The sequence below is a fragment of the Rhinoderma darwinii genome, chromosome 12 (assembly GCF_050947455.1).
Source record: "Rhinoderma darwinii isolate aRhiDar2 chromosome 12, aRhiDar2.hap1, whole genome shotgun sequence".
Taxonomy (NCBI): Eukaryota; Metazoa; Chordata; class Amphibia; order Anura; family Rhinodermatidae; genus Rhinoderma; species Rhinoderma darwinii.
In genome coordinates, this window is record NC_134698.1 from 66,047,122 (window position 1) to 66,061,320 (window position 14,199).

The 14,199-nt window shown below is 38.7% G+C and overlaps 1 protein-coding gene and 1 long non-coding RNA gene across 2 annotated transcripts in view; both read left to right on the forward strand.

The window, feature by feature from the left end:
* The window catches only part of LOC142664534 (uncharacterized), a 126,939-nt gene that overhangs the window by 29,854 nt on the left and 82,886 nt on the right, over positions 1–14,199 (forward strand). The gene's annotated exons all lie outside the window — the stretch shown is intronic.
* Positions 11,947–14,199, forward strand: part of SIX6 (SIX homeobox 6) — a 3,553-nt gene continuing 1,300 nt past the window's right edge. The window contains exon 1 of the mRNA XM_075844874.1: positions 11,947–13,040. Coding sequence (XP_075700989.1) covers positions 12,469–13,040 — 572 coding nt within the window. The 5' untranslated portion in view covers positions 11,947–12,468. The remainder of the gene's footprint in view (positions 13,041–14,199) is intronic.

Consider the following 14,199-nt stretch of genomic DNA (forward strand, 5'->3'; position numbering starts at 1 on the left):
TGGACAGTGACGTCAGGGGCTTCATCATTTGCCGGCGCATTCCTCCTTCGGCCTGCTCTCTTCTCTCCCGAGGGAGCTGCGGTGCCCCGCGGGCCGCAGATGACAGCCTTAGGGGCCGTGTGTTTGAGACCCCTGATCTATACTAAGACCTTCTGGAGAGATAATGTACCCATTTCATACGTTTAATATATAAACAATTTTTAAGCTTGAAAATGCCTTCACAGAGAAGGTGAAACATTGTAGTGGATGTTGGATGAATAAATCCATTTTTTTCTGAGCGCTGCTTCACTTTCTCTTTATTTGGACGTTCTGAAAAAAATAAGATATCCTCCAGGTAGACTATTACAAATTGATCCAATAGGTCCTTCAAAATATCATTTATAAAATGTTGGAAAGTGGCTGGGGCATTACAGAGTCAAAAAAACATGACAAGATACTCAAAGTCTCTATACCATGTCCATTTATCCCAGAAAGGATTCAAACAAGGTTATATGCTCCTCTAAGATCAAGGTTGTGAAATATTTTAGCTGTACAAGACCTCTCAGGTAATTCTGGAATTAAAGGGAGAGAATATCATCTTTTAACTGTGACCTTATTAAGGTTCCTATAGCCAGTGCAAGGACGTAAGTGGAATCTTTCTTCTTAACAAAAAACAAAGAGGTGCTCCAGCAGGAGATATAGATTCTCATCAAAGAGAGTAGATACGACCAAAGTGTATTTTGGCTCTGGGTAACAGTTCTATTGAGCAATCATATGAACGACATGGAGGAAGCTTCTCTGCATTTTTTTTTATCACAGACATCCTGACATTCTTGTCATTGTGAAAATAATGAGTCTTTAACAGAACTTTTAGAAATTGATGTGCACGTAGGTAGGTTTAGGCAGACAATTCAGTTGACAATATTCAGAGGGAAAATGTATAGAACATGTTTCCCAGTTGATGGATGGATTGTGAGTAGAAAGTCAAGGAATTCCCAAAATAACTGGAAACTTTGGAGAAGCAATCAGTTGAAAATGACTAACTTATTAATGATCAGGATTAATAAGAACTTGAAGCTGCATAGTTGTGATGGTCTCCATCCGATCTAGCGTAGTAATAATATTTTCGAACAGCAGAGGGTATAGTAAACCCACCGTGTTGTACTGGATTTCTGGTGACTAGACCGGGGAGCGGATTCCGGGGGACCCTTGGATTTTCACCCTCCAACCCTTGTATAGGGTCTTGGTCTGATTCCGAAATAGTCTCCTCATACAACAGCCAATAAATAACCAACGGAATAGAAGTGACAAATGGCACACTTACTATTTAGGTGTACAGTCTCGAGTGCGGATCCGTAGTGGTAGTTGTAGTCAGTGGTACTGAAGAATAGTAGGGGTCACGGTCCAGGATCAGTAGGTAGGAGGCAAACAAGAATAATCGGTGATATAGTCCAATAGATTAATAACAGCAAACACAGAGCCAGGCTTTAAGAGGGAGAACCCCTATTGCTCTGGCAAAGTCAAACTGAGAGTGAGAGCTTTATATAAGAAAGCAACAGGTGCTGAAGATGACCAATTAGTGCATGCTGCTAATCCAGAGCCAAGGACAGCAAGTGCAGAGAGTTAAGTAACTAGTAGTGTGAGCTTTCCTCAGTAGTACCAGGAATAGTAGATGTACCAGAGCTGGCACTGCGTGGACGGAGGCCAGACCACAGCCTGGAGTGAATGGAGCGGTACCCTGAAGAGGTGAATATGAGTAACATTCTCTGATGAAAGGGATGATGCATTACCACTGTCCATGTCTAGTAGTGTTGACCTTGCCAACAATGCAATATTATTATTGCGACATTTCCAGCAGCTCCAGAGTCAAGCATAGCAGAACAAAAAAAATCTAACCTGTTTTAGTGCAGGTGTGTAGTGGCACAATAAAATGAGACTCTGATACCAAAAACTTGTCTTCACCCTGTGCCAGAGGAGAAATTGAATATATTTTTGAATCCAACAGATCAGATGTCTCCAGTTTCATTTGTTCTTTTACATCAGTGGCAGTGATGGTCCTACAAATCTTAGTTGGGCATAGTGCAATGAAATCCGCAATAAAGGGAAAGATTTTCTGTACGTCATCTTTTTTTTCTGCAGTAGTAAAAGGTTTTTAAATAACATCAATTTGCATCGGTTCAGATATAGATTTAGTATTTTGCTGGATTTTCAGTGTTGATTGAATGAAGGAGAAGGCAGGATTATTTCTAAATACCCACAGTCTTTCCTTTCATATTTTAGTAAGTCTCTGATCAATTCAAAATGCACAATTGAATGAGGTCCTCCAACTCATCTGAGGTTTCCACTCTGGAAAGTTCATCCTTCACTTGCTCTGAAAGTCCTCGTCGAAATTGGCTCTTCTTTGCTGCTAGATTCCATGTGGTATCATCTACCCAGTCGTGGCACAATGATTAGAATCATCATAAACTTGTAAATGGAGCAGGTTGCATTTGAAAATATATGCAGCATTGGTTAAGGAAACCTTGGTAATGGTGACTGTCACGATGGGTGTTTGGACCCACTGGGCCGTACCACCGTAGCGGGATAGCAGCTGGCCAAACAGGATACCAAGGCAAAGTCAATAGTTCAAATAAGGGTACCAGTGGCAATACAGACAGTAGCGATGGCAGGCTCGAAAGGGATCTTGGCAGCAGGCAGACACCAGACGCGGTGAAATACAGCAGGCGTAATATACGACACAAAATGACTCCAACTCTCTACGGCACAGGAACAAGGTAGCACGGGATACAGGATACAGGTAGCAGGAACGGGAAGACTGGGAACTGGAAAACACTAAGGCACCATTTGCAAAGACTAACAGGGGTAAACACAACGCTCAGGCAATGACTGAAGGGGCAGGGCCCTTCTTATAGTTCAGGGTGATCTGGGAGCAATCAGTCAAAACAAGTGTGTGCTCTGGCCCATTAAGGCCGGGAATGAGCTCGAGTGCGCACCCTAGTGGTCACTGAAGGACAGGATGGCCGCATGTTATGGCATCTCTGGGGAGGAAGACGTCTGCAAGATGATAGGAGTCTGCGGTCTGCGACCACCGACATTACAGTGACGTTCACCCCTAAACTTTAATGGTAGTGGTATGCTGAGCCACATCCTTTCAGAAGTTGTCTTTGCAATTCAATAACCTCTCTTTGTTGATCTCACACTTTGCATCTGAGAACTTTTTTCTTGATAGGTGGCACCAAATGTTTGTAGTTCAGAAAATTGTCGCTTCATATTTGCCAAAAGACTTGCTCCAGCAAACTCCATATTTTGACTAGACTATTCTGTCAAAGTCTGTAGCAGATTCGGAGTCCAGGGGCTGAAATTATCAGGCAGGATGGTGTTAATAGCATGAGTAGTCAAATAACAGTTCTGGTTTGGTACACAGATAAGCGGCAACTGGATGTAGCGTGAGGCAAACACGTTGTCAGGAAACAGTCCAAGCTTTGTACACAGACAAGCGGCAATAGGTCGAAGTGTGAGGCAAAGGCGTGGTCAGGAAACAATCCGCATTTGGTACACAAATGAGCAGCAAGAGTTTGTAGAGATGCAGGAAGGAACTAGACTCCAGGCAAGAAGCTCAATAGTCTGGCATCAGGAAGTGAAAGGGCCAAACTTTTATAGCAAGCCAAAAGGGTGAGACTAATTGTTTATCAAGGCAAGAAATCCAGAGAGGCAGGAATGAAGAGAACCAGGGCAACAGATTCAGTGGTGGAGCTATCTAATGTTTCAGATGGCTCAATGAGAAGAGCTTTGTACCTGGGACAAAGGAGTTTCTGGGTTCACATGCTGGCACTCAATTAGATGTGATGGTCAGGTGTCCACATACTTTTGGCCATATAACGTATAAAAGCCCCACCTAGATTATACAGAAACTCGGCATTGTGTAAACTTGGTACATTATCTGTGAATGTTTGACAGCTGTCAGTAAATATTAGTTACCCGCTGATTTTTATCACATAGTGGACTACACATGTTCTGCAACATGAACATCTATTGTAAAAAGAAGCCAGAACACGAGATTTGATTTAAAGACTCTCTGACCCTGTCCCTGGACATTTCAAGGATCATGTGGGTAGTTCACACTCTTGAAGTAGCTGTTAGCACAGATTCCCTGAATGCTATGTATACAAGAGGCAAGCATTGTTTTATGGCATTAGCCTGTAAGTCTTGTCTTTCTAGGCACATGATAAATAATTTTTTATATATATATTTATGTATAGAAAAATGCTCTTTTATGTTGTTGTTTAGTTGAGTTTCCTTCACAATCATTGTCTTTAATTAGCTTACTTGACTGATCCCTAATCTGATAAGTTTCTCTTATGTCTTGTAGTATTTTCCTCAGTGCTCATTACCCCTGTATTGATGCTTCCATTAGTATGCACTGTTAAAATATATTTATTATGTTTGATAAAAAGCGTGTGTTGCATAATGAAAGTTGAATACTTTGGGATTAAAGGTTCCTTTTTGGAATTTTAAAAGCACAGAACACATTATTATTATTAAAACATTCAGACTGCATAAAAAGCATTTAGCATTTACACGGAAAGGGGCAAGCTTTAAATAATTTAATGCACACCCTGTATTGAGTTTGGGAATGCATTAAGGATTGTATTGGCACACTAAGGGTATGTTCACACGGCCTATTTACGGACGTAAATCGGGCGTTTTTGCCCCGAATTACGTCTGAAAATAGCGCCTCAATAGCGCTGACAAACATCTGCCCATTGAAAGCAATGAGCAGACGTTTGTCTGTTCACACGAGGCGTATATTTACGCGCCGCTGTCAAATGACGGCGCGTAAATAGACGCCCGCGTAGAAGAAGTGACCTGTCACTTCTTTGGCCGTAATTGGAGCCGCTATTCATTGACTCCAATGAATAGCAGCGCTAATTACGGCCGTAATTGACGCGGCGTTCAAGCGCCTGCACATGCCGGTACGGCTGAATTTACGGGGATGTTTTCAGGCTGAAACATCCCCGTAATTTCAGCCGTTACGGACCCCCGCCGTGTGAACATACCCTTAGAAGAAGTCAGGGCTGTTTTAAGGAGGAGAAAAAGGTGTCATGTGTATAGCAAACCTGTATTCAGACTAATAATGATCAAGGATTTGTGCTTCTATTCTGAACACAATAACACTATGAATATTATAAATGGGACAGCATATTTATTTAATGATGTGATCATTGACAGTTATTAGTTTTCTATTCTATGGGGCAATGATCGTAGAATTTAGACCTTACTAATTCTTCCTATGCAGCATGCCTATACAAACACACAACTGCTGCCACTGATGGCATGTAAGACATCTTACATGCCATTACATATGTAAAAGCGTACTGGCACGCCAGTTCACTACAGAGACTTAGACCTACATGCACATGGACATACTATGGATCAATGCTGTAGAGATCTGTTAAATAGTCCATAGCCTTATATCGGCCACTACAATACCTTTTAGGGAATCGGTGAGAAAAAATTGTGGCATGCTCCATCGCATGCTGAATTATAAAGGTATTCCCCCCAGAGACATTTTTTCTAGAGGTGAGTATGGTGCCTCCAGTTTATTTATATGTGTGAATATGGTACCTCCATTTTCTTTATATGTGTGAATATGGTGCCTTCAGTTTCTTTATATGTGTGCAGTTGCACAAGGGTTTGCCCAAGTCTGTGTTGAATGACAAAGCCTATAGGTGGAGTACAAAACGAGGCTGGACATAAAAGGAAAATGGTACCAATATACAGTGGAACAGTCAGAAACACCATTATATTTGTAAGTTATTTACCCTGTTCTGCAGTCACTACACACCAATCATATATATGTTATATGCTGTTTATAATTAAGGAGCCATTGGAGCTGTAAACTAAAGGAAGAAAGAAGAGGCAACAGATGGATGAGTCATTGTCCACCTTGTTGAGTAAAAAACACCATGAACTCTTTTCCCTTGATAGCAGACTTGGGTGGTTTGGCATCTTTTAGTTTAATAATGTTTTGTATTGAAGGGGTTGTCTCATGAAAGAAAAAACCCTTTCTATATGCCCGATTAGAGCATATGGACATCATGAAGGGGGGTCTTCCTCTATAGGCCAGAACAGAGAGCCATTCTGAACAAGCGGAGCTGGTGGTTTCGAGCTGTGCTTGTCTTGTAAGGGTGGCCATTAATTTCAAGGGTCGTCATGTAATACTATATTTCTCCTGCAGTGGCTGCTGCAGGGAAAATGTCTGACTGCAGCGTCCCTTGGCAAAATCAGCTGATCGCCCCAGGGCCTACATTCTAAAAGAAGATGCCTTCATTTATTTAACTAAATTATTTTAACTGGGAACCTCATTAAAGTATATATATAAAATTACAGTGCTTTTTCCAATCCCTAATAGTAAAGTTCTATGGGCACAAAATCCAAATAATATAAACTTTCAAATATTCTTGATGCAGCGATTCCATCCCTTTCCAGTGTGTTGCCTTTTCGGGTCCCTCACTGGTCCTTTGTGTAAATGGCTTCAAGTTGACAGACGACCAGCAAGGGACCCAACAGGTTGTAGAATGGAAACAAGAAGACATTTCTGCGGTAAGTATATTTTAATGTTTCATTTTGGATTTGATGCCCATAGAACTTTATTTTTGAAGACTAAAATCTCCTTTAATCTATTTATTTTGTGCATATCCTGAGTTATAGCATGTACCATAGTCCAGAGCTGAATTCCTAATTCTGTAGGCTTCAGAGATAACATCTCTCAGTTTTCTTTGTTCGCTCAATGTCCACACAGAACTTGCTTTAGTGATTTGAAATCTACAAGTGTTATTTGTACATCAGGCACTGTATTGTAATCTCAGTTTACCACTTAGAAGTGTCTCTGATTACTAGATTTTCAACTGTCTTCAATAACATTTAGCAGAATTATGAGTAAAGCTCTGGAGTATAATACAGGTTGTAATTTAGGATCAGTACAAAATAAGTAATCGAATGTATTTGCAAAGTTACTCCACTTCTTATGTAGATATTATCTTTATAAAAAACGTTATAATGGTTTTCAATAAATAGCAATACAACCCATGACGCTATTGTAACCCTATGGTTGTGTTCAGATAGCACAGGTTTCCTTGGGTGCTCGAGGTAGGGTCCCAACCCGGATGTAGGTTAAGAATTTGTAGTCGGCACACCTTGCTTGTGTTTCAGAAATTATATTTATTGAATTCTCAAGATGAATGCCAGAGGCTACATGTGCGACGTCGACGTTTCGGTCATACGACCTTCGTCGGGCACTGAGCCGTACTGGGGACTCGATTGATGAATACCTATAATGCGTAATAGCGCTGCTATAATTCGTATTGGCGGCTTACCGCTCTTCATGGGCGCCCATGAAGAGCGGTAAGCCGCCAATACGAATTATAGCAGCGCTATTACGCATTATAGGTATTCATCAATCGAGTCCCCAGTACGGCTCAGTGCCCGACGAAGGTCGTATGACCGAAACGTCGACGTCGCTATTGTAACCCATTTGTGCTTTCACTTGCATAATACATAGTTTGATTATATTTTACTGTAAAATCTCAAAATCATATAAGTATATCAATATTTACAGTACCAATTGTGAACAACCTTTAGAGCATGGGGATATCAGTATCACCAATTTTCCACTATAGAGAATCATATCAGAAAACTATTCTACATATGTGACTAGCTGTTATTGCTAGAGGAACCACTTGACAATCGTGGTTATATACTAGTATAAAGACACTGTTGCACTGATTCTTTGTACTATACAGAAACATATCAGCAGTTAGACATGTCTATGTATTATATACATCAGTGCAGCAGAGTATATATACTAGTATATACATATAGCTGTCCTAATACTAAATCTTAGGAAAAACCAGGGCTGCAGTCTGCATTCAGAATTTTGCTTGCTTCAGAGCTGAAATCTCCCAGCATTTATTTATTTCTCAATGTTTGCTTGATTTCATTTCAGAGCTTGATTTCATGATTTGCATTCTGTTTAATAAAGAATGCAGCAAGTTGTTTTTTAAAAGGCATGCTTTTAAAATGTTAATGAGATTTTGACAAATGTAACCTCTAGGTGCTGCGTTTTTTTCCCCCCTGCATAAAGCCAAGTGTCCACCAATGATGCACAGGAGCTCTTCTACAAAAACGAATGGGCAGGACCTCTGTATCACCACTCATCTCTGTATAATCATCTGGTTTTTACATCAGAATGGGATGTTTATACAAATGTTATTTATAGACATGTCATGGAAAATTTCTACTGATGTGTATGAGAAATATATTATTTTTATTTAGACGTAGACATTTTTTTTTTGTTTCATAGGGATTGGCTTTGGGTAGAAAAGTGGAGACATTTCAGGTATCTCCTTTCTTCTTCCTCCACTTATCTCTTACTTATGCCGCATTCCAACAATAACGCATAAATATAAATGACAAAATGTGCACGCTGTATTCTGATATTATATTATATTATTCTGATATTATATTTTTTGTATAAAATGATTGACTGTATGCGTGTAATGTGTATGGCCAAATCAGCTATATACCCTGTATACATGTATATATGCATGTTTGCACTAGGTCAGAGGTTCTCAGCAGGTTGGCTGACTTCATAAGGTATTTTATTAAAAGACGTGAAATATTGTATACATAATTTTATTGTATTTTGATCATGAATAATGGCACATTGTTGCTCTGCCAAATTGGGTGCTAAACATCTGTGGTAATTATTTCCAGTCACAGTCCCATATACATTTTACTAGGTCTCTATTTTGTGCTTATTAGCAAACTTTTACAGATTTTTGCAGGTAGATGTTAAAAAAAATCATACACAAATTTGATATTTTCTCATATTTAAAGATTTTATTACCAGATGTTTTATAACTCAGTTACTATGATGCTGACTATTCATACTGGTTGGTAGTGGCTTCTTGTAAATGTATATTTACATACTACAGACTATGTGCTAAATAAATACTTTTTAAAAATATGCAAATTTTACACAGCATAGTCCCAATTTATGTAAGGCTATTGGGTGCAATGATGTGTGTTTAGATATGTCTGTGCCCTGTGGTGCTAACTGTCAAATGAAGCTTCTTATTAACCACCTTTGTTGGGCTGTAATAGGAAAGATAGATTGAATATTTGTAATTTGTAAACCAAATAGAGAAGAAACTAGCCTGTCCTAGCAGGGTGTTTAGTACGTTAGTATGGAGTTTGTGGTTTGGGGCACTTTCTTTAAAAATTTACCTTTCTTTATTTTACCAACCAATATAGAAGCTGGACAAGTGAACCTGTGCCCAAATAATCAAGTGTTGTGCACTACTTATACATACATCTACACACCAAGGAGCAGTTGAGTCCTGGCACAGCAGTTTAGCAAATCTAGACAACTTGTGGCCATTGTATAGAACTACAGTCTTAGTACACCTCGATAACCCGACTGCTAGTGTCTCAACCCGACTGCTAGGAGCCAATGTTATTTACATCGTAAAAAAAAATCTGGTTATTTCCAAATATTGTATTATTCCATAGAGTATTATTACATAGAGTTTTATATCCGGTGCTTAACAAAACACCGTTTGTTTGTTTTTTATAAAATATTTTATTTTTTATTAAAAATTGGCTTATGCCTTGCTGAAAACTTAATGCTAGTTTATGGCATAGGTAACCTTTGCTTCGGTCATTTGAACTCATCTATGTGGAATACAATGAGTTTGTATAATAATAATAAGAATAATATTTTATATTATTATTATTATTATTATTATTATTATTATTATTATTATTATTATTATTATTATATGGGATGTAGTCCGTCTGTAAACAATGTCAAGCATATATTGTATTATAGTGTAATTGTAATTACATTCCGAGTTCTCCTGCGCGTCCCTGTCCGTTTTTACAGGAGCTAATAAGTAGATATCAATAAGTAATACATTGCTGCTGAAATTTGTACAGTATTCGGAGAGAAGAAAGGACATTTTAAAGTAGTCTCATCTCATTCTTGCAGCAAATGTATTCTCTATCACCTCCGAAAATCAACAATTATTATTACGTATTAAATCCCTCCAATAATCATTATCCAGAAATGTTTTGTATGTAATCAGAACACCACATACCTTTGGGGGCATAAAACAAATATGGTCCCTCTGTTGTAAATTCAGTTTCTTTCCATACATCAATAACCGCAATGGCATAGATAGCAGTAATAGACGTGGCATCCGAGTCAAATCGGCATATGGGCATGGCGCGGACTACGAAATCCACAGAATGCCATCATTTTTTGATAATGGTGTTTTATAACCCCATGTTTTAAATGTTTTATATATTTATTTATATATATACATATATATATATATATATATATATATATATATATATATATATATATATATATATATATATATATATATATATATACATGTGTGTGTGTGTCTATCTATCTATCTATCTATCTATCTATCTATCTATCTATATATATATATTATGGACACCTATAAATAACATTCATAACAGTACACAATGGGGTTTAATGCTCTAAACCCCATGCCTCATTGCTGTCTATCTGCTAAAAATTTAAAGGGGGGATCCATGACTCAATAGTTGATCAGAAATCCGGCTGGGATCTTGTGGTTTTGCTGTCTGATTCTATGAAAATGAGCAGTATTGAAAGCGTTCTCATCCCGCTAGCTGCGAGCCTCCCATAAATGATGTAAATGGCTCGGAGGTTTTTTTTTCAAGTGAACTGCGTAGATCTGTGAAAATAATATCAGGGTTTTCCGTCAGAATGAGCTTAGCACTGTACTGAGGCGTATTCTAATCCGACCCGACACCTCCAACCATCTGCGGTATCTATCTGCCTTCTTATTTACCAAATCTTCACGAGCAAAAGACAAATTGTTCTTGATACTAAATAAAAGACGCTTGCATACCTCGCTGCTAATGCTGCTTCCATCCACAGAGAGAGAGGGAGAGAGAGAGAGGGAGAAAGAGGGGGTGGATTATTCCCTTCATATCTTCTATATCAGCAATTGTTCTATCTTTATAGAAAGAAAAGCCCAGATCTGGAAGGCAGAATGAAGAATATTCCTGACATAATGCATTCGAAATAGCAAGAATCATAATGTATATCGGATGCAAATAATAATAATAATAGGCTGAGATCCCTCCCTTTCCTTTTGTAGGTCGGAATGTAGCAATGGAGAGAGATGTTTCTATATTTGTTACAGCTCTTAACCATACACAAGACTTGTCTTGACATAATCTTAGCAATTGCATTGAGAAGGACAACAGACTCTATTGGGAAATAGATGAATATGCGCACAATAAGAAATATGCTATGTGAAGAATATTGCTGCTACTTTCTTACTGTAAACTGTTCCTATAAGATCTAATAGCTGATTGTGGATGTCACCTTCATTGTCACATGGCTGTATAATGCCCTTTATTTACGCGGAAATGGATAATATTCATTGATTTGTGCTAACTCAATGAGCCAGTTTTATTTTTAACCCTTGGCCAGTGAGACAGGGAAGGAAGGGTTAAAAGGTTTGAATTCTCCCTGCTCCATTCTGTGCATGATGACCTACAAATGACTTCTCACCCTCTGTAGCTCTTCTCAGGTTTTACTGTGCACACTTCAACCGAGAAGCCACATTTTTAACATAGGACTGATAAAATTTTACATGGTTCAAGCACTGAGTCAATGTGTCAGTAAGGAAAGGGGGGTTATAGATATCTTCTATAGCATAGACGATTCTAGATTAACCCTTACAAGTCAATTTACCCATAGGTCTGTCATTGTACAATAGCATTACTATGTGGAATGGATATAAAGGGGGTTTAGTGTTTGCTTATTGCCATTCCGGTCCATAGAGCACATTGCACTGACAGCGCACAGCATCCTCTGTCTGTGCCTGCATGGGGGTTTATTGTAGAGGATTTTCATTTGTACAGTCACCTTTCTAATTGGATGCTAGTTGCTTCTCTCTGATGGGAAATGCTCTAGGTATTTTGTCTAATCTTTTCTCTATGTGCAATGTGTGTGGGTCACAGAGAGAATCCAAGCAGCATGGATGTGATGTACAGTCCCTGTGCACTGGGGACAGTAGAGCGCTGGGCGCTGTCGAGCCCTGGGAGGTGCTGAAACATCTCCCTCTTCCTCGCCTTTGATTGGCAAAGACTGACACTGATTGACAAGAAGCCATGGCAACCCAGCAACCAATCTGCCAAGTCCAATAGAAAATCGTTTGTTGGCTCAGGGCAGCTTCTTCCCTTTAACAGCAGATCGGCTGTGATACCTTAGCTTGGCTCTTGGAGTTAGCAAGTGCATCCAAGAGATCATCGTCTCCAAGGAGGCTGCGCTTACCGCCTCGTGTTGTGTCCTCTTGTGTTGGATTCTGCGTCAAAGCATCTCGGTGTTTGCGACAAATTTAATAAGCAGCTTCAATGTTTCAGTTGCCTATTTTGAACTTCAGCCCCCAGCAGGTCGCTGGGGTGTGTGAGACCCTGGAAGAGAGCGGGGATATTGAGCGATTGGGTCGTTTTCTCTGGTCTTTGCCAGTGGCTCCTGCAGCTTGTGAGGCCCTTAATAAAAATGAGTCTGTGCTACGTGCTAGGGCAATCGTGGCTTTCCACACGGGCAACTTCAGAGAACTGTACCACATTTTGGAAAACCACAAATTCACCAAGGATTCCCACACTAAACTCCAGGCTCTCTGGTTGGAAGCTCACTACCAGGAAGCTGAGAAACTAAGGGGGAGACCCTTAGGGCCAGTAGACAAGTACAGAGTAAGGAAGAAGTTCCCACTGCCCAGAACTATTTGGGATGGAGAACAGAAGACACACTGCTTTAAAGAACGAACACGGCATTTGCTTAGGGAATGGTACCTACAAGACCCTTACCCAAACCCCAGCAAAAAGAGAGAACTGGCACAAGCGACCGGACTTACCCCAACACAAGTAGGAAATTGGTTCAAAAACCGGAGGCAAAGAGACAGAGCAGCAGCAGCCAAGAACAGGTATGAACTCAGAACCATCTAGACATTTGTGTATTGTTTAAACTATTATGTTATTGCTACCTGATTAGTGTACAACTACAATTTTATATATATATATATATATATATATATATATATATATATATATATATATATATATATATATATATATTTCACCCTACCTAACTAGTGCAGATATTTAGATTTTATAAATATAAATATTTATAAATATAATATACATGTTCAAATAAGGTAACTATGGTGCTGGCATGATAAATGCGCTGTGTGTTGGTGTAGTTATTTTTCATATATATTGCTGGAATATTCAATTACCTATTTTGTTCAGCACACATATTAACAATGAAATGTCGATATATACAGTGCATTGTGTGTGTGTGTGTGTGTGTGTGTGTGTGTGTGTGTGTGTGTGTGTGTGTGTGTGTCTTTTCTTTTGGATAGGAAAAAGATGACAGATATTGGATAGATAGAATATATAGAATATATCGAATGTTTTACGGCATTGGTTCAGTTTTTGTTGATTTGTTTTTTCTTTACTGCTAAGCCCCTTGCATGTAGATAGATAGATAGATAGATAGATAGATAGATAGATAGATAGATAGATAGATAGATAGATAGATAGATAGATAGATCGATCGATCGATCGATCGATAGATAGATAGATAGATGATAGATAGATAGAAAGCTCTATATGAGATAGTTATGAGAGATAGATAGATAGATAGATAGATAGATAGATAGATAGATAGATAGATAGATAGATAGATAGATAGATAGATAGATAGATAGATAGATAGATAGATAGATAGATAGATAGATAGAACATTTATAAATAAATAAATAGAAAAAGCCTTCATAGAGAAGGTGAAACGTTGCAGTGGATGCTGGATGAATAAACCAGAGTTTTTTTGAGTGCTGCTTCTATCTCTCTTTTTTTGGATATAAATAAATAGATATGCAATGTAAGGAGTTAAACACATATCTGATATATTTCTTATTTAATATATAAAGTAAGCTATTTAATCCTGTTAAATGTTATATGAATGTGCAGAACACTCCTGCTAGCCTTGGCAATAGGTAAAGCAGTAGCTATCAATTTGTATATGTATAGTATGTATATGAGTACCTACTCATATATAAGGTCATTCATGACTATATAAGC